This window comes from Eupeodes corollae, chromosome X, assembly GCF_945859685.1.
Source record: "Eupeodes corollae chromosome X, idEupCoro1.1, whole genome shotgun sequence".
Lineage (NCBI taxonomy): Eukaryota > Metazoa > Arthropoda > Insecta > Diptera > Syrphidae > Eupeodes > Eupeodes corollae.
In genome coordinates, this window is record NC_079150.1 from 5,720,623 (window position 1) to 5,735,181 (window position 14,559).

General features: G+C 33.7%; 1 protein-coding gene across 9 annotated transcripts in view; it reads left to right on the plus strand.

Annotated features, from left to right (window-relative positions):
* Positions 1–14,559, plus strand: part of LOC129953329 (uncharacterized) — a 52,688-nt gene that overhangs the window by 21,690 nt on the left and 16,439 nt on the right. For 6 of the 9 annotated variants that reach the window (XM_056066425.1, XM_056066424.1, XM_056066430.1 and 3 more), the window contains 7 exons: positions 20–3,863; positions 3,923–4,054; positions 5,865–5,927; positions 7,289–9,253; positions 11,012–12,045; positions 12,111–12,204; positions 12,705–13,377. In XM_056066425.1, coding sequence (XP_055922400.1) covers positions 20–3,863; positions 3,923–4,054; positions 5,865–5,927; positions 7,289–9,253; positions 11,012–12,045; positions 12,111–12,204; positions 12,705–13,377 — 7,805 coding nt within the window. The remainder of the gene's footprint in view (positions 1–19; positions 3,864–3,922; positions 4,055–5,864; positions 5,928–7,288; positions 9,254–11,011; positions 12,046–12,110; positions 12,205–12,704; positions 13,378–14,559) is intronic. The other 3 variants (XM_056066427.1, XM_056066428.1, XM_056066433.1) reach the window with 3 other exon arrangements.

Consider the following 14,559-nt stretch of genomic DNA (forward strand, 5'->3'; position numbering starts at 1 on the left):
TAATTTTCTAATCCAATAGATATTTGCGACGATTTAAGAAAATAAATCCAAAAGTTTTAAAATCATGGTGCCGTCAAATTTTGAAAGGCTTACATTTCCTACACTCTCGCACACCGTCTATAATACATCGTGATTTAAAATGTGATAATATATTTATAACTGGTACAACTGGTAGTGTAAAAATCGGAGATTTAGGTTTGGCCACCTTAAAAAATCGTAGTTTTGCTAAGTCCGTGATTGGTACACCGGAATTTATGGCACCCGAGATGTACGAAGAACATTATGACGAGGCTGTAGATGTTTATGCGTTTGGTATGTGCATGTTGGAAATGGCAATATCCGAATACCCATACAATGAATGTTCAGGGCCAGCTCAGATTTATAAAAAAGTTATATCCGGAATAAAACCGGCTAGTTTTGACAAAGTTGAGAACCCAAAGGTTCGTGACATTATCGAAAGATGCATTCAATTAAAGAAAGAAGATCGGCCGAGCTGCAAAGATCTATTAAATTCAGAATTTTTCGGTGAAGATATTGGAATTCGATTGGAGCCAACAACAACGGAAGTTTTTCTTAATAATCCAGATAGGAATGATATTGAATTTCGGTTGAGGTTAATAGATCCAAAAAAGAGATCCTTTAAACACAAAGAAAACGAAGCAATTCAATTTGAATTTGATATAAAAAATGATGATTGCGAAGCTGTTTGTATGGATATGTGTAAGGCTGGTATATTGAGTGAGGAAGACTCTCGGGCTGTAGTAAAAATGCTGAAAGTTCAGATTGTCTCTTTGCAAAAGGAACGCAAGCAGAGGCAAACTCAATTGCAGCTGCAAAACGAGAAATCAAGACTTGAAAAATTGGCACTTATTGCCCAGAGGGAAATGTATGAGAAACAATGGGGAAACAATGAAGTCATGCATATAGAAGAAGAAGACGAGTACGATGAAGATGATGGCTATGGAGGGGCGGCAAATGCACCAACAATTGTTGTAGATTGCGAAGAACAACAAGAAGGCAATTGTGATACTGTTGCTGGGCAGCGTATAGCAGATGAAGTTGGTTCCTTAATTACCAAGGAACAGTATGGCCTACCTCCTGTAGGCAAGATTTTTGATAAAACAGATACGGTAAATGCCATCGAACATGATAAAAATCAAAAAACAATAATTTCTGATGGACAGAATCAACCTCATATGCAGAACCTAGCAAGCATTCGTCAACACCAGGAATCCGAACAAAGCCAGTATTTGGAAATGAAACATCAACAATCACAACAGGAACAACAAGAGCAACTACAAAAACAAAAATCACAACATGAACAACAACAACCATCACAACAGGAACAAATACAGCAACTTCAACAGGGACATCAACAACAAATACAACATGAACAACCAGAGCATCCAGAAGAAAAGCAAAAACTGCTATTGATGCAACGAGAAAATGAGCAACAAGAATTTCAACAAGAGAAACAGCAACATATAATCCAACACCATCAAACACAACAACAATCCCAACAGCATGCACAACAAATAACACAGCAACAACAACCACAACAGTTAATACAAATACCACAATTAGTATCACATCAACAGCAACCATTAACACAACACCAACAACAACAATTAACGCAACAAATACAAATTCATCATCAACAACAACAAGCACAACAAATACAAATACATCATCTTCAACAACAAACACAACAACAACATCACCAACAACTACTTCAACAACAAACACATCAGCAACAAGCACAACAACAACAAACACCACAACAGCAAACACAACAACAGCAAACACAACAGCTACAAACACAACACCAAACACAACCACAACAACAACAAACACAATCATTACACCAACAATCACAACAACAATATCAGGAACAAAAAAACCAAATGCAACAGCAATTTCACCATTCACACCAGCAACATGAGACCCAACAACAAGTAGCACAGCAGCATCTACAACCACAACCTAACCAATATGCAGAGCAACAACAAACCCAAATCTATATTCAACAGCAAAATCAACATCTTCAACAACCGCAACAACAACTACTACAACTGCAACAGTCACAACAACATCAATACCAACAACAACCAGGACAAAACCAACAACATCAACTCACACAACAGCATCTTTTCCAACAACAACAACAATATCAACAACAGCCTCATCAACAATCACAACATCACCAACAAATACAACAACAACAACTTCAGCACCAACAACAACAGTCAAACCCAATGCAGCATCACGAAAAACAGCAACATGCACAACAAATTCAACCGCAACAACAAGTACAACCGCAGCAACTACAACAGCAGCAACAACAACAACTACAACAGCAGCAGCAACAACAACAACTACAACAGCAGCAACAACAACTAAAACAACAGCAGCAACAACAACAACTACAACAGCAACAAAAGCAGCAACAACAACAACCGCTTCAACAACAACAACAACCGCTTCAACAACAACAACAACAACCGCTTCAACAACAACAACAACAGCAGCAGCAGCAACAACAACTACAACAACAACAGCTACAGCAACAACAGCTACAACAGCAGCAACAACAACAGCAACTTCAGCAACAACAGCAGCAGCAGCAACAACAACAACAACAACAGCAACAACATCAAAAACAGCATCAATACCAGCTGAACCAACAACAATTTCAACAGCAACAATTTCAAAAGCAGCAGCACCAAGTTCAAGAACAACAAAATCTAACCCAGCAGTTTTCAACACATCTTCACCAACAACAACTACTATTAATACAACAACAACAACATCTACAAATGCAACACCAACAACAAGCGCAGCATCAACAAAACATATTTCATCAACCACAGCAGGAGCAACGACAAGAGACACAACAACCACTGGATAAGCAACAACAGCTTCAACAACAAAAATTAGTTATTCTGCAACAATCGCAAGACGAACAGCAACAACAGCTTAAGTTGGAAGAACAACATCAACAACATTTATACCAACTAACACAGATACAGGATGATAAAAAACACCTTACATCAGCACAAAATACGTATCAGCAACATCAGTTAGTATATGGTCAAGACTGTACATCTGTTGCTGCACAACAAGCTCCGCAAAACGTATCGACACCACCTCAACAACAGCAGCAAATTCAACATCCCAACTTAAACCAACAGCAAATAGCACAAACTTCGAATGTTTGTGAACAAGCTAATTACTCTAACCAAGCTACCATATGTGATGCCCAACAACAATCTACGCAAAATAATAAAAACCAACAGCAGCAACAATTACATCCAAAACAGCAGCAACAACCTAATGAAAGCGTACAACAACTGATTGATCAAGGATCATCTGAACTCGAGCAACACGTCCAACAACCAAATAATTCACAGCATGCTCTGCAATCTGTAGTGCCTTCATTGCATCCAAAAGAACAAGCTGACCCAACAATTTATCAACAAAAGGAAGTTCTTCATAATGATTTTCAAAGCAATATTCACCAGCCACAAGTTAATCGTCAAACTACTCAAGCAATTCCCCAGAATGTTCAGCAGCAAGAATCAGAAAATGCCACACATCATCTAATAAAGCAGTCACAAATACAAAAACAGCACAGAACTCCAGCTTCTTCACCAACATTACCTAATAACTTTGTTTCCCAACAAAAGCCTAGAACAAGCAAAACAAAACGTACTAATCGTGGTGCAGAAAGAATTCCCAAATTGAGTGTGACTAATATAGAAAATGGTACAGTAGTGGATTGTCATATGGAGAACAAACCAAAAACCATCACTTTTAAGTTTGATATCAGCGATGTTAACCCAATTGATGTCGCTAACAATTTGGTATGATATTTTAAAAAAATGTGTATAAAATACGAATTTTAACCTTCTTTTGTCTATAGATATCACAAGATCTGTTGGCTCAAAGTCAGAGCACCGTCTTTGTTGAAATGATTAACGATATTGTACGTCAAGTAAAACAGAACCCTACACAAATTCCAGTGCCTACCACCTTCCGTCGAAATATTGAAAAAGTACGTATAAAATTTAAAAACGTTTGTGCTCTGTATACAAAAAATGAATGGCATTCGCAAGTGCTACTCAAAATGATTTCAAGGTTTAAGCTAGATAAAAAGTCTTTATTCTCAAAGAAATATAAACCCTCAACCATAAAATTTAAATTTCTTACTCCGATCGGTGGCAGGTTTGAAAAACACACAAAGAACATTGGAGAACCAGAAAAATGTAGTATTTGAATAAATCTTAAAACATAAAATGTTATAGTGTTATAGTAATGTTATAGTTCTTTATTATTTTAATTTTGTAAATTGTTCAAATATTAAATGATGGTGGTTAGAAAGATCCAGTTATCAAGTAGCAGTAAAGATATGATTAATAACTTCTACGTAGCTGAATTGCAAAGCATTAAGTTCACAAACATTTAGAGGCAGTAGGACGCCGCCGCACGCCACTGAGAGTATGAAAAAAGATAATTTTAAGAAAACGATCTTTTAAATTTAACGATTTTAGTCCACATCGAAAAACGAGAAATAATGGCACTCTTGAAAATGAATATTCGTCTGATTCCCATCAAAAACACATACAAAACACAATTTTATTTCCAGTTATGTTGCATCTCTTTAATTATTTCTAATGATTCATTTTCCAGTGATCAATATGATCAAAATGTTACAAAAATCTTGACCTATTGGAATCTGAATTAGGTGTATGTCTGATCATAACAAACCTCCGGATAAACATTTATTATATACAAGACTGAAAAAAATGTTTTGTTGTTGCTATGGCAAACTACTACAGTAAAAGGCATAACAAATAGCACTTATAATCAAGTCATTCACTGACATCAAATTTAATAACTTTTAATCTAACAAATACATGTGTAAACTTTATTTCTCTAAAGACGTCTTAAAAGAAGGTAGGTTGTAGGAAACAATTATTTGTAAAGAACAATATATATTAACTTAATATTTCTCAGACCATTAAAAACCACCAGAAGTCTCAGATATTTTTGTTGCGATGAAGATTTTAATCAAATTGAAAAGAAAGACTTTAACGCAATCTTCAGTGGATGTATTTCCATTTATAAATTCAATGATTGCATTTTCAATTATATAAATGTACCACTACGATTCTCAGAAGCTCAGTGCTGTGAAAAGATGATCATCGAATTTCAAATTTAAAAATTTTGCGAAAGACCTAGTCCATTAAGTTGGGGGTATTGTCTGTATATTTGTATACAAAAATTGTGAACTTAAACGAGAAACTAGGTTATATATCATAGGTCTCTCCCATGAAATTAAAGTCATATTTTAAAGAATATTTTCCATCTGATCGTGGTAGCTTATTAAGTTTAGCTGGTGTGAAGCCCATAAAGTTAGTGGATGTATCTTGTTCTCTTTTTATTATCTCGCACTCCTTGTCAAAACAGATTTATTTAAAACGCTTTGAAGATTAAAATCGTTTTAACTCTAAAGAATTCCATACGCATTGCTTCATATTTTGCTTGCATATTTCATTACGATTTACTGATAAAGTATCAAAAGCAGAATCCTAATGTTTATCGAGACTGATTTTAAGCAGAGAAGCTGTGGATACAGGAAACTCTTCCTTTCTTTTCTTATCTCTTGAAGTTATATTTTTTTAGTATTAGCTTTAAAGTATCGAAGCACAACACCGAATTGGATATGATCACATGAGTTTTCTTGAGTTAGAAAAATATTTTTCATTTAGTGATTAATAAAACTAAGTTCAATACAAAATTAATTTTATCTATTTTATTTCTTTTCTTGCAAACAACCATAACTATATGTGTATATTATTTAGGTACGACATGCGTCCCTGACACGCCAGCGATCCATATTTAGAACACATCAAAGGCATCGTTCAGTAAGTCAAAACATATATTTATTCCTTTAAAGGAAATAATATACTATTCTTGTTTTCTTTGTTAGTTTTTCTATTTTTTTTTATAAAAAAAAATTGTAAGACGATTATAAATATTGTTAAAAATTATCTTAACTCAAGTAAACGTTTTCTTGGTTGATGAGCACGATTATTGTCTTATAGAGCTTATTGTATTATTTGAAGGTTAAATAAATATATTGATTTGCTTTTTCTATTTTTGCCTACGAGTTGTAAAAAGTTGTTTGTTTGTAAGAGTGTGTGTTTCTTTTTTTTTATTTGTATTTCACATTTTGTATTAACACTATCGTCTTTGCCGAAAGGGATATAGGCACATCTTATATGAAAGTATCAAAATATTTTTTTTTACCAATCTTCTTTTCGTTTTCTTTTAAATTTCTCATTTAGATTTATTTGTTGTCATCTTATATTTCGATTTGAAAATTTGAATCAAGATCAAGAACAAGTAAAGATATCGATAAGTTTATTTTTCATATAGCAGCATGAGGCGCTGAAAGTTATGTCATATATTTAAATAATCAAAGTTTTCTTTTTTATTTTTTTCCTAAAAACATTATGTATATACGTAATATTGAAAGGATATGCGAACGATATCGACATTATTGATCCCCACTTTTATTTAATCTCTCGCCATTGATTGGAATATTATTTTTAATTGAATGAAGAAGAAGGTTCATGATTAGCATTTAATTTCTACTTTTCCGCAACAAAATGACCGAAATCGTATTAACCTCCACCTTTTTTATTTTGAGTTTGTATAACTTCAATCATCGTGGATAATAATCCTCTGATTCTCGGTCGTGAAATAAGAAAATACATATTTTATATTGATTCCGTTAAACGGTAAAATTGTTAGTAAGAAAACTTTGATACGTTTTCGGGGCTCAAATGTAAGACCTAAGTTAAACTTTTTTTCAAAAGGGCTACGAAACATGATATAAATATTTTAGGATGACATGTTAAGAAATTGCCTTTTGGAACGAAACGTTTCATTGTATCTTATAAAACATGGCAATAGACGTGGGGAGGAATATAGTAAGCTTAAAAGTAAATGGTGGTTGGAAGTAAGATGAAAAGTTTCAGTTTTCTTTTAGTTTTAAGCTCATAGCTTTCAAATTCGCACGCTCTGTATTTTTTATCATTTATTTAAATTTGATGTTTGTGACATCCGATTTTTTGCTCATAAGCATTTTTTTATTACTTAATTTTATGGTTTCGTTTTGGGTTTCGTGTTTCGTTTCATGTATTTCATTGACTTAGCTTAAATCTATGTAATATTCCTTAATGTTTTGTTTTTGCTTTGTTGAACTCTATATATAACAAAGGTCTTATTTTCTCTTGCTTTTGGATATAAATCAAACCAAAAACAAAAGCGTGATGAAACTTCTTCTGATTTGTGCAAAATGTTTGACTCGCCTATAAATTCTATGGAGCCAGCACTATCATCGTCCTTTGGAAACCTTATGTCCAGCCACCAACGATTAAATATTTTAGCTGCAATTGACAAACAACAGAGTGGTCACTATCAACAGTCTGATGCACATCAGCAATTACGTCAATATACAGAAGCAGGGCCTGCGGCTGAAATTGACTTGACTATAAAACCATCTGAAACTTTGTGTTCCCAATCGGAACAACATGGACCTTCTTATGCTAAAACAACTACGACACCTACTGTTCGAGGAGATTCAGCATCATCTACACGTGCACGTGACGACGATGCTTTTATAACTGTTGGTGACCTGGTTCAAGGCGAGTCTGGTATAGTAATAGATTTTGGCTCGTCACCACCACCCCAAATATCCTTATCCAGAGGAGAAGGAACGTCAGAGGTAAATTATAGTGAGAATGTAATCGGATCACGCCCTGCTTCACGAAAAACAAGCACAGCTTCTGAGTATACTTCATTTTCGTCTGATTATACTCCGGATAATACATTAACATCTTCATCTTCACCTTCCACTATCGAACAAGGCCACATGCAGTCAACAGAGCCAGAAGGAGATGTCAGCAGCGGGGGAAACTGTTATAGTGGAGGTGGAGTCGAATTGGTTCTAGATTTTCAGCAAATCTCGTCAGGTGGTACTATTAGCACTGATGTCGATATTCTTGAAGCTGGTTCACTTGATGATGCGACCCCAAATGGAGACAATGACTTAACTCTCGACGAGGAACTGCAAGATCAAGCATTGCCTACCAGCACTAACCAATGTCAATCTTGTGAAAAGGTTGAAGAACCAAATGAAATAAGCGGAGGAATAAAAGATATTCCTGCTGCTAACATTCAACCTCACTCCCACCAGCAAGAACAACAGACAACGTACCCAAAAGGACGAAAAATTTCAAGATTTTTAGTTAATCCTGTTATCGCGACATCATTACAATCTGATGCAATCGAAGTATTAGCATATAAATCGGATATCATTCCCACTGAACAAGAGACAAATCAGAAGGAAACAGAAACTCACACTACGGCTGCAATGCCTGCTCAGATACAAAACCATGCTGCTTCTACCCCAGTTGTACAACTACAGAATATTTCACAACCTTCAAATTTCCTAAATACAACTCAAACTCTAAATCCAACTAATGTCCTTGCTTCACAACAGTTGCAACTCACTGTGAATCCATCGCATCAACAATTTCAAGATAAAGCTCAGATTCAAATGAAAACTGAAATTCCAGTACAACAACAAGGTTTTTTCCACCAGCCTTTAGATACTGCAATTACACAGCAAGACCAAGATCCTTTAGCTTCCTTTCAGGTATTGCAAAATTATGCACCAGAAATGGTTCAAACTCAACAGAGTGACCTGCCAGAATATCAACCATATACGCAACACACCGAAGTCAAATTGTTTGATCCCCCTTCGATTCAAGCGCAAAATATAGGTCAATCCTACGATCCTCCAAAATCATCACAGCCCATAGTTTTAGCTAAGTCCTCGGCTGGGACAGAATCATCGACGACAAATACATTGGAACAGTTGAAAATTGGTCTGGAAAATATTACACATGCACATGTTGCTACCATTAAGTCTAATTCCTCTTTGCAACACAATCAAATTCAAACTCAACAAATTCAACAGCACCATCAAATCCAAACACAAATGTCATCACCTGAAGATAATCAATTTAGTGGTCGAGGTGTATCATTACAAACTTCTGTAGTTTCACCAGATTCAGTTCTACTGAAGCAGCAACAACAGGTTTTAGAATCGGAATCAATAGCAGAGCAATTCAACAATACCGCACTTCAACTTTCACATAAGATATTGGATCAAGCAGAGGTAGTTTATATTTTTGAAACTTCTAATTGTACCTAAGATATTTATTTGTTTTTTCATAGCTAATCGTTATTTGTATCCCTTGCGAAATTATAATCCATGTCGGTTATGGATTCTGCGGTATTATAAACGCAACACTTTTATTTTATTTTTAATATAAATAGGAAAGATAAGATAGTTTGCTAAAAAAAAACCTGGTTTGCAGATTCCACCATCGTTTTACAATATTTTTAAATAACACCAGGTTTATACGAACAAAATCTTCTTTTTGGTTATCAAATTGACTAAAATTTGAATAATAATAATACTCTTTTCTTTATATTTAAAGTTTTAATAAGTAAAAAAAAATTTTAATTTTTAAAATATATCATGGATTGATTTTTAAAGAAGTAAATGGTTCTTAATTTTAAATTTTAATCATAATTAGAAATCTTTAAGAGTTGATAGCTAACAAAAACTAAAAGGGATCTTTAGAATTTACCGTGAGAATTTGAAAATTTCATCCTAAGATTTTGAGAAACTGTGGTATGATGGTTAGTACGTAGGATTGTCCCGCTGGAGTCCTTTTTTTCACGGATACTATCAAGAGGAATTGAAAAATCCTCCCAGATTAATTCTTGTCATAAAAGCGCTAGTTTGCTTTTGAATCACTTGTTTTGAACCTTTACAATTTCTTCTGTTTAGTGGAAAACATAATTCATGCCACTTTCCATAACTTTACACAAGATTTCTAGTGATGTATGTAGTCGTGATATAAATTCTGTTACAAAACTTCAAGACCTTGTTGGCCAAAACATTTATTTGATATAAATTGATTATCGTATTTTTCTAAATATTTACATTAGTAAGCAAAGAATAAATGTAAATTTGGTTTCAGTTTCGCTATTATTACCATTAACTGAGGCGTTAAACACAATAGAATAGCAATAATTCCTTAGGAAGGAATGTGTTCTGATCTACAGATCATAATTTAACAACTCGACTGCAAAAAGTTATCGAAGGAAGAGTTAAAGGTCTTTTACTGCATGGGAGAAATGAACATGAAATAATTTTTTTTTTCAATGAAAAGATTTTTAACGTTAAAGGAGTTAAAAACAAAGAAAACGATAAAATTTATGCGACATCATCATATAAAACTAAAACTATCATTCTAAGGGTCAAAATTAACCATCACCACCCTTAATAATGATTTGATTGAGAGTCTCACTTCAAAGCGTCAAATAACGCAAGTTTTTTGAACAAATGTGAAAACGGTTGACAAGTTATGTTATATAGAAGTGATAGAGGGTTTGGTTAATTGTTTAACAAATACCGTTTTCAATGCAGATAGATGAATTCTACAAGATTCTGGTGAAACAAACAAAGCCAAGACAACACAAAATTACAGTAGGGTCAAAGAGTAGGTTTTAAAATTGGATCTTGGGAAGTCAATATTTTAATCCCTAAGTTTATTTTTTCTGGTCTAAATTTGAGAACGTGCCTCTAAGATTTTTTACAAGAATTTTTAAACTCTTTAGATAGAGGCAACGAAAGCAGTGTCAAAAATATTAGCAGAAACAGAGCGTGCCACTATAGCTTGATGGCCACACCGTTTAAATGATTTCATTAAAGCTAACAAAATATAATAAAATAAGAATAGAAAATATTGTATAATTCGTATTTAATACCTGTAACAGAGCTTATGGCACGACTACGTATATATATTTCTTTTACAACTTGTTTAATCAAAATAAGCAATTACAATTACATCTGTTTTAATAGGTGATAACATGGCAGCGAGAATGTGACCAACAACAACTAGGACAACAACAAAATAAAAGACATGAAAACCAACAAATTGAAAAAGAATTAGAACTGCCAGTAGACTGCTTAAACAAAGAAGAACACCAGCAACTTATAGGACAAGGACAAAAACAAGACCAAACAAAATTAGAAGAGCTAGATCAAAATAACGAACAATATCAACGAGTATTGGAATATGAACAAGAACATAATGAAAAACAAGAACAAGAAGAAAATGAATTACAAGATCAGGGACAAGAAAAAGAAGTACAACGAGGAAAAGATCAAGAACAAGAATGGGAACTTAAAAACGAACTTCAAAGAGGAATAAAGCAAGAAAATTTGAATCTGGGACCTGGCCAAGAACTGAATGCAGACTTAGAAATCCAAGTGCAACAAAATCAAGAACAACCAATTGTTCAAGATCTGCAAAAACAACCACAACAAACACAAGAAAAACAGCAAGCAGTAAACAATAATGTGCAACAGCAATCCTCACAGCAACAATATCAGCATTTTCCAATGCAACAACATCATCAGCAATATCAACTTAAACAACCACAAGAACAACAGCAACAACAAGAAGAACAGCAACACTACCAACAGCAACATGGGCAAAAACCCCAGCAACCAATCCAACCACAACAGTATGTGCAAGTTCAATATTTACAACAATATTATCCACAACAATCATCGCCTGTTGGTTTTAGCACTCCAACAGGCGTGACATCATCATCAGCTCGGGGATCATCAGTTTACAATTCTCGTCGTACTTCAGTCGATAATAGTGGTTCTGATTTTTCTAATATTCCTACGAATATTATTGAAGGTATTGAAGCAGACTATGAAATTCCCTCTTCAACTGATGGAGGAAAAGAAGTAGATCTAAATTTAGCACAAGGCGGTTACGACGGTTCAAATGTTCCAACTCCAAACGAAATGAATTCAGACCAACAGTTTAAGCTATCTAAGCAAAGAAGTCTGGAGAAAACCGAAGCAATTCCATTTGGAACGTAAGAATAAAACTTTAACTTTTTTAAATAAAGAAAATATATGATTAAATCATTTTATTTTTTAGAATAAATTCCAGTTCGCTTGCTGATCTTGAGAAAAAGTTAGCATTGCTAACCAATTCTAGTGTTGGTGTTGTTAATCAATGTGCAACAACAGACGTGAGTTAAACATTTATAATTGTAAACACAAATTTGTGAAAACGTTTGTTTCAATCGTTTTTATAACTTCTATTAATCACGGATATTGCTATTGTTTTTTTTTTTACTTTGCATTATTATAAAATAAATAAAAATCAAGCTTCCATGTTTTAGAATAATCATGGCCACAAACTTATTATTTATAACGTGTTACTTTAGTTATTTGCTTCCCTATATTTTTTTAATTTGTAAATAAAAAAGTATCATCCGCAAGCATTCGTCGATATCTGATGGTGACGTGCTAATGTGTTTTTGTTTAACAGATTGGAAATGTTTAAAGATTTAATATTAAATGTATTATGTCTAGCAGACAAGTCCATGGATATTATCTCATCCTACACTTTTTCAATCTAATTGAAACAAATCATTAATTTTAATGCACCACACCAATTTTCCATTCGATTGTAATTTCTTAATAGCTTCAATTATTTTTTCACAACCGATTTTTTGTTTGTATACAGGTTAAAGAGATTCCACAAAAAACATCAACACCCGCAGGATTATCCAGTGAAATATCAGAAAAGCCAATAAACACACGAAAGGTGTCTCGTTTTCGTGTTAGTATTGTCTCAGAGGCACAACCTAAATTAACAATTAATGAAAGTGTTTCGGCACCAGCATCTCAGAAAGTTTCTCAAACGGCCCCAACTCAAGTACATAGTGCAAAACAAGAGTATACACAGCATGAACAGCAACAAAAAGAAATTCAATTGCAAAAAATGCAACACGATCTTCAAAAATCAACTCAACCAATTCAAATCTTACAAACACAAACAAAACAAGATTCCCAGCAGGACACCACACAACAACGAACAGAAATGACAATGCAGCAACATGTGCATCAAGCTCAGCAAAGTAGTTTGCAACAACAATATTTGCAACAATCATTAACTGGACTGCACATTGACATGACAAATATCAATCAATCACCACAGCAATTTGGAGGTCCATCACGAAGCAGTGTCCCTAATACACCTTCCAAAGAGTACATAACTTTCGTAAGTGGGCAAAGATTACCGTCGCAACAGTTTCATCCTTCGCAACAGCAACATAACATTGGCGATATTATGCCAAAGCAAATGCAATCACATCCGCAACAACATCAAGGAACAGCGCAAACTAATGATAACATAGGTAAGCGACTTAATTATTTAAAAATAATTGAATAAATAATCTTAAAGAAATTGATTTAATATTTTTGTTTCACATACAACTTAAACATTATCAGTTCGATTATACCAAATGTAGATTTTTAAACTGCTTGAAAAATTCTTGTAATAAAATTAAGACTTCAGGCTATAACCGATAAGGGTTCCTAAACAGGATAAAATCCTTTCCATCGATAGGACATATTTTTGTCTGCATACAACTATAAAGATAGAAGAGAAAATTTGGGTTTTACCATCCGAAAACCGTAATTTTTCTTAATCTTATTCTAAAAGGTCATGGCCTAGCTTATTGCCATAGAAAAGAGCAGTACATTGTCCATTTTATGATGAAGAGTTAACGACTTTTTTTCATGTTTCATTTAATACAGATACAATTTCTAAACTTATAGGTCTTGTTGGTTGATACAAATTTAATGTGGTTATTGTATTGCTTTATTGAATTGAATATTAGCTAGTGTAGAATTTGGTGTATTTATTTTGGATTTAGAGTTTCCTTGGCAAGTCATAAACATTTTCTGGAAAACAGAGCATGAATGGGCTGGAATATTGAATATTAAAAACACGTCGGCCTAATCTTTTACAAATCTTGCATCTCCAAGAATTGGTGGAATAGTCTTTTACGCGTACTTTAATCCAATAAGACTTTTGATGTTGATTGTAAAGGTTAAAAATAAGAAGCATATTGTCTACATATTTATAAACCCAGTTTACGCCTTGTGAGCTCATTTCACTTACGATTACTTCTAACTTGGTTACGATGGGAAAGATTTCGCCGCCGAGTTACTTTTAATAGTTTGAACATTTGTTTACTACTAAAGCTAACGTAGAGAATTTCGCCTTCAACGAGGGTTCCAGAATGGGCACTTAATAATTTACGTTGCATGGTTAATTTGTCAAATTATGACAAAGCACGTGGGTATAGGGAAAGAGAAAGAGATATATTTAATTTATATGGTATACTATGAGAGAAAGTAGATCGAAGTGATCGCAACAAAAGCTAAACGATGACTGATGTTCATTATATAAGTTAATAAATACATCAACAAAACGGATAGTAAAGCAAATAATTAACAAATTTGCTGAATCAACCAAACAATACAATCTAATAAAAAATATAAATAAATAGAAATAAAAACAAATAATGAAA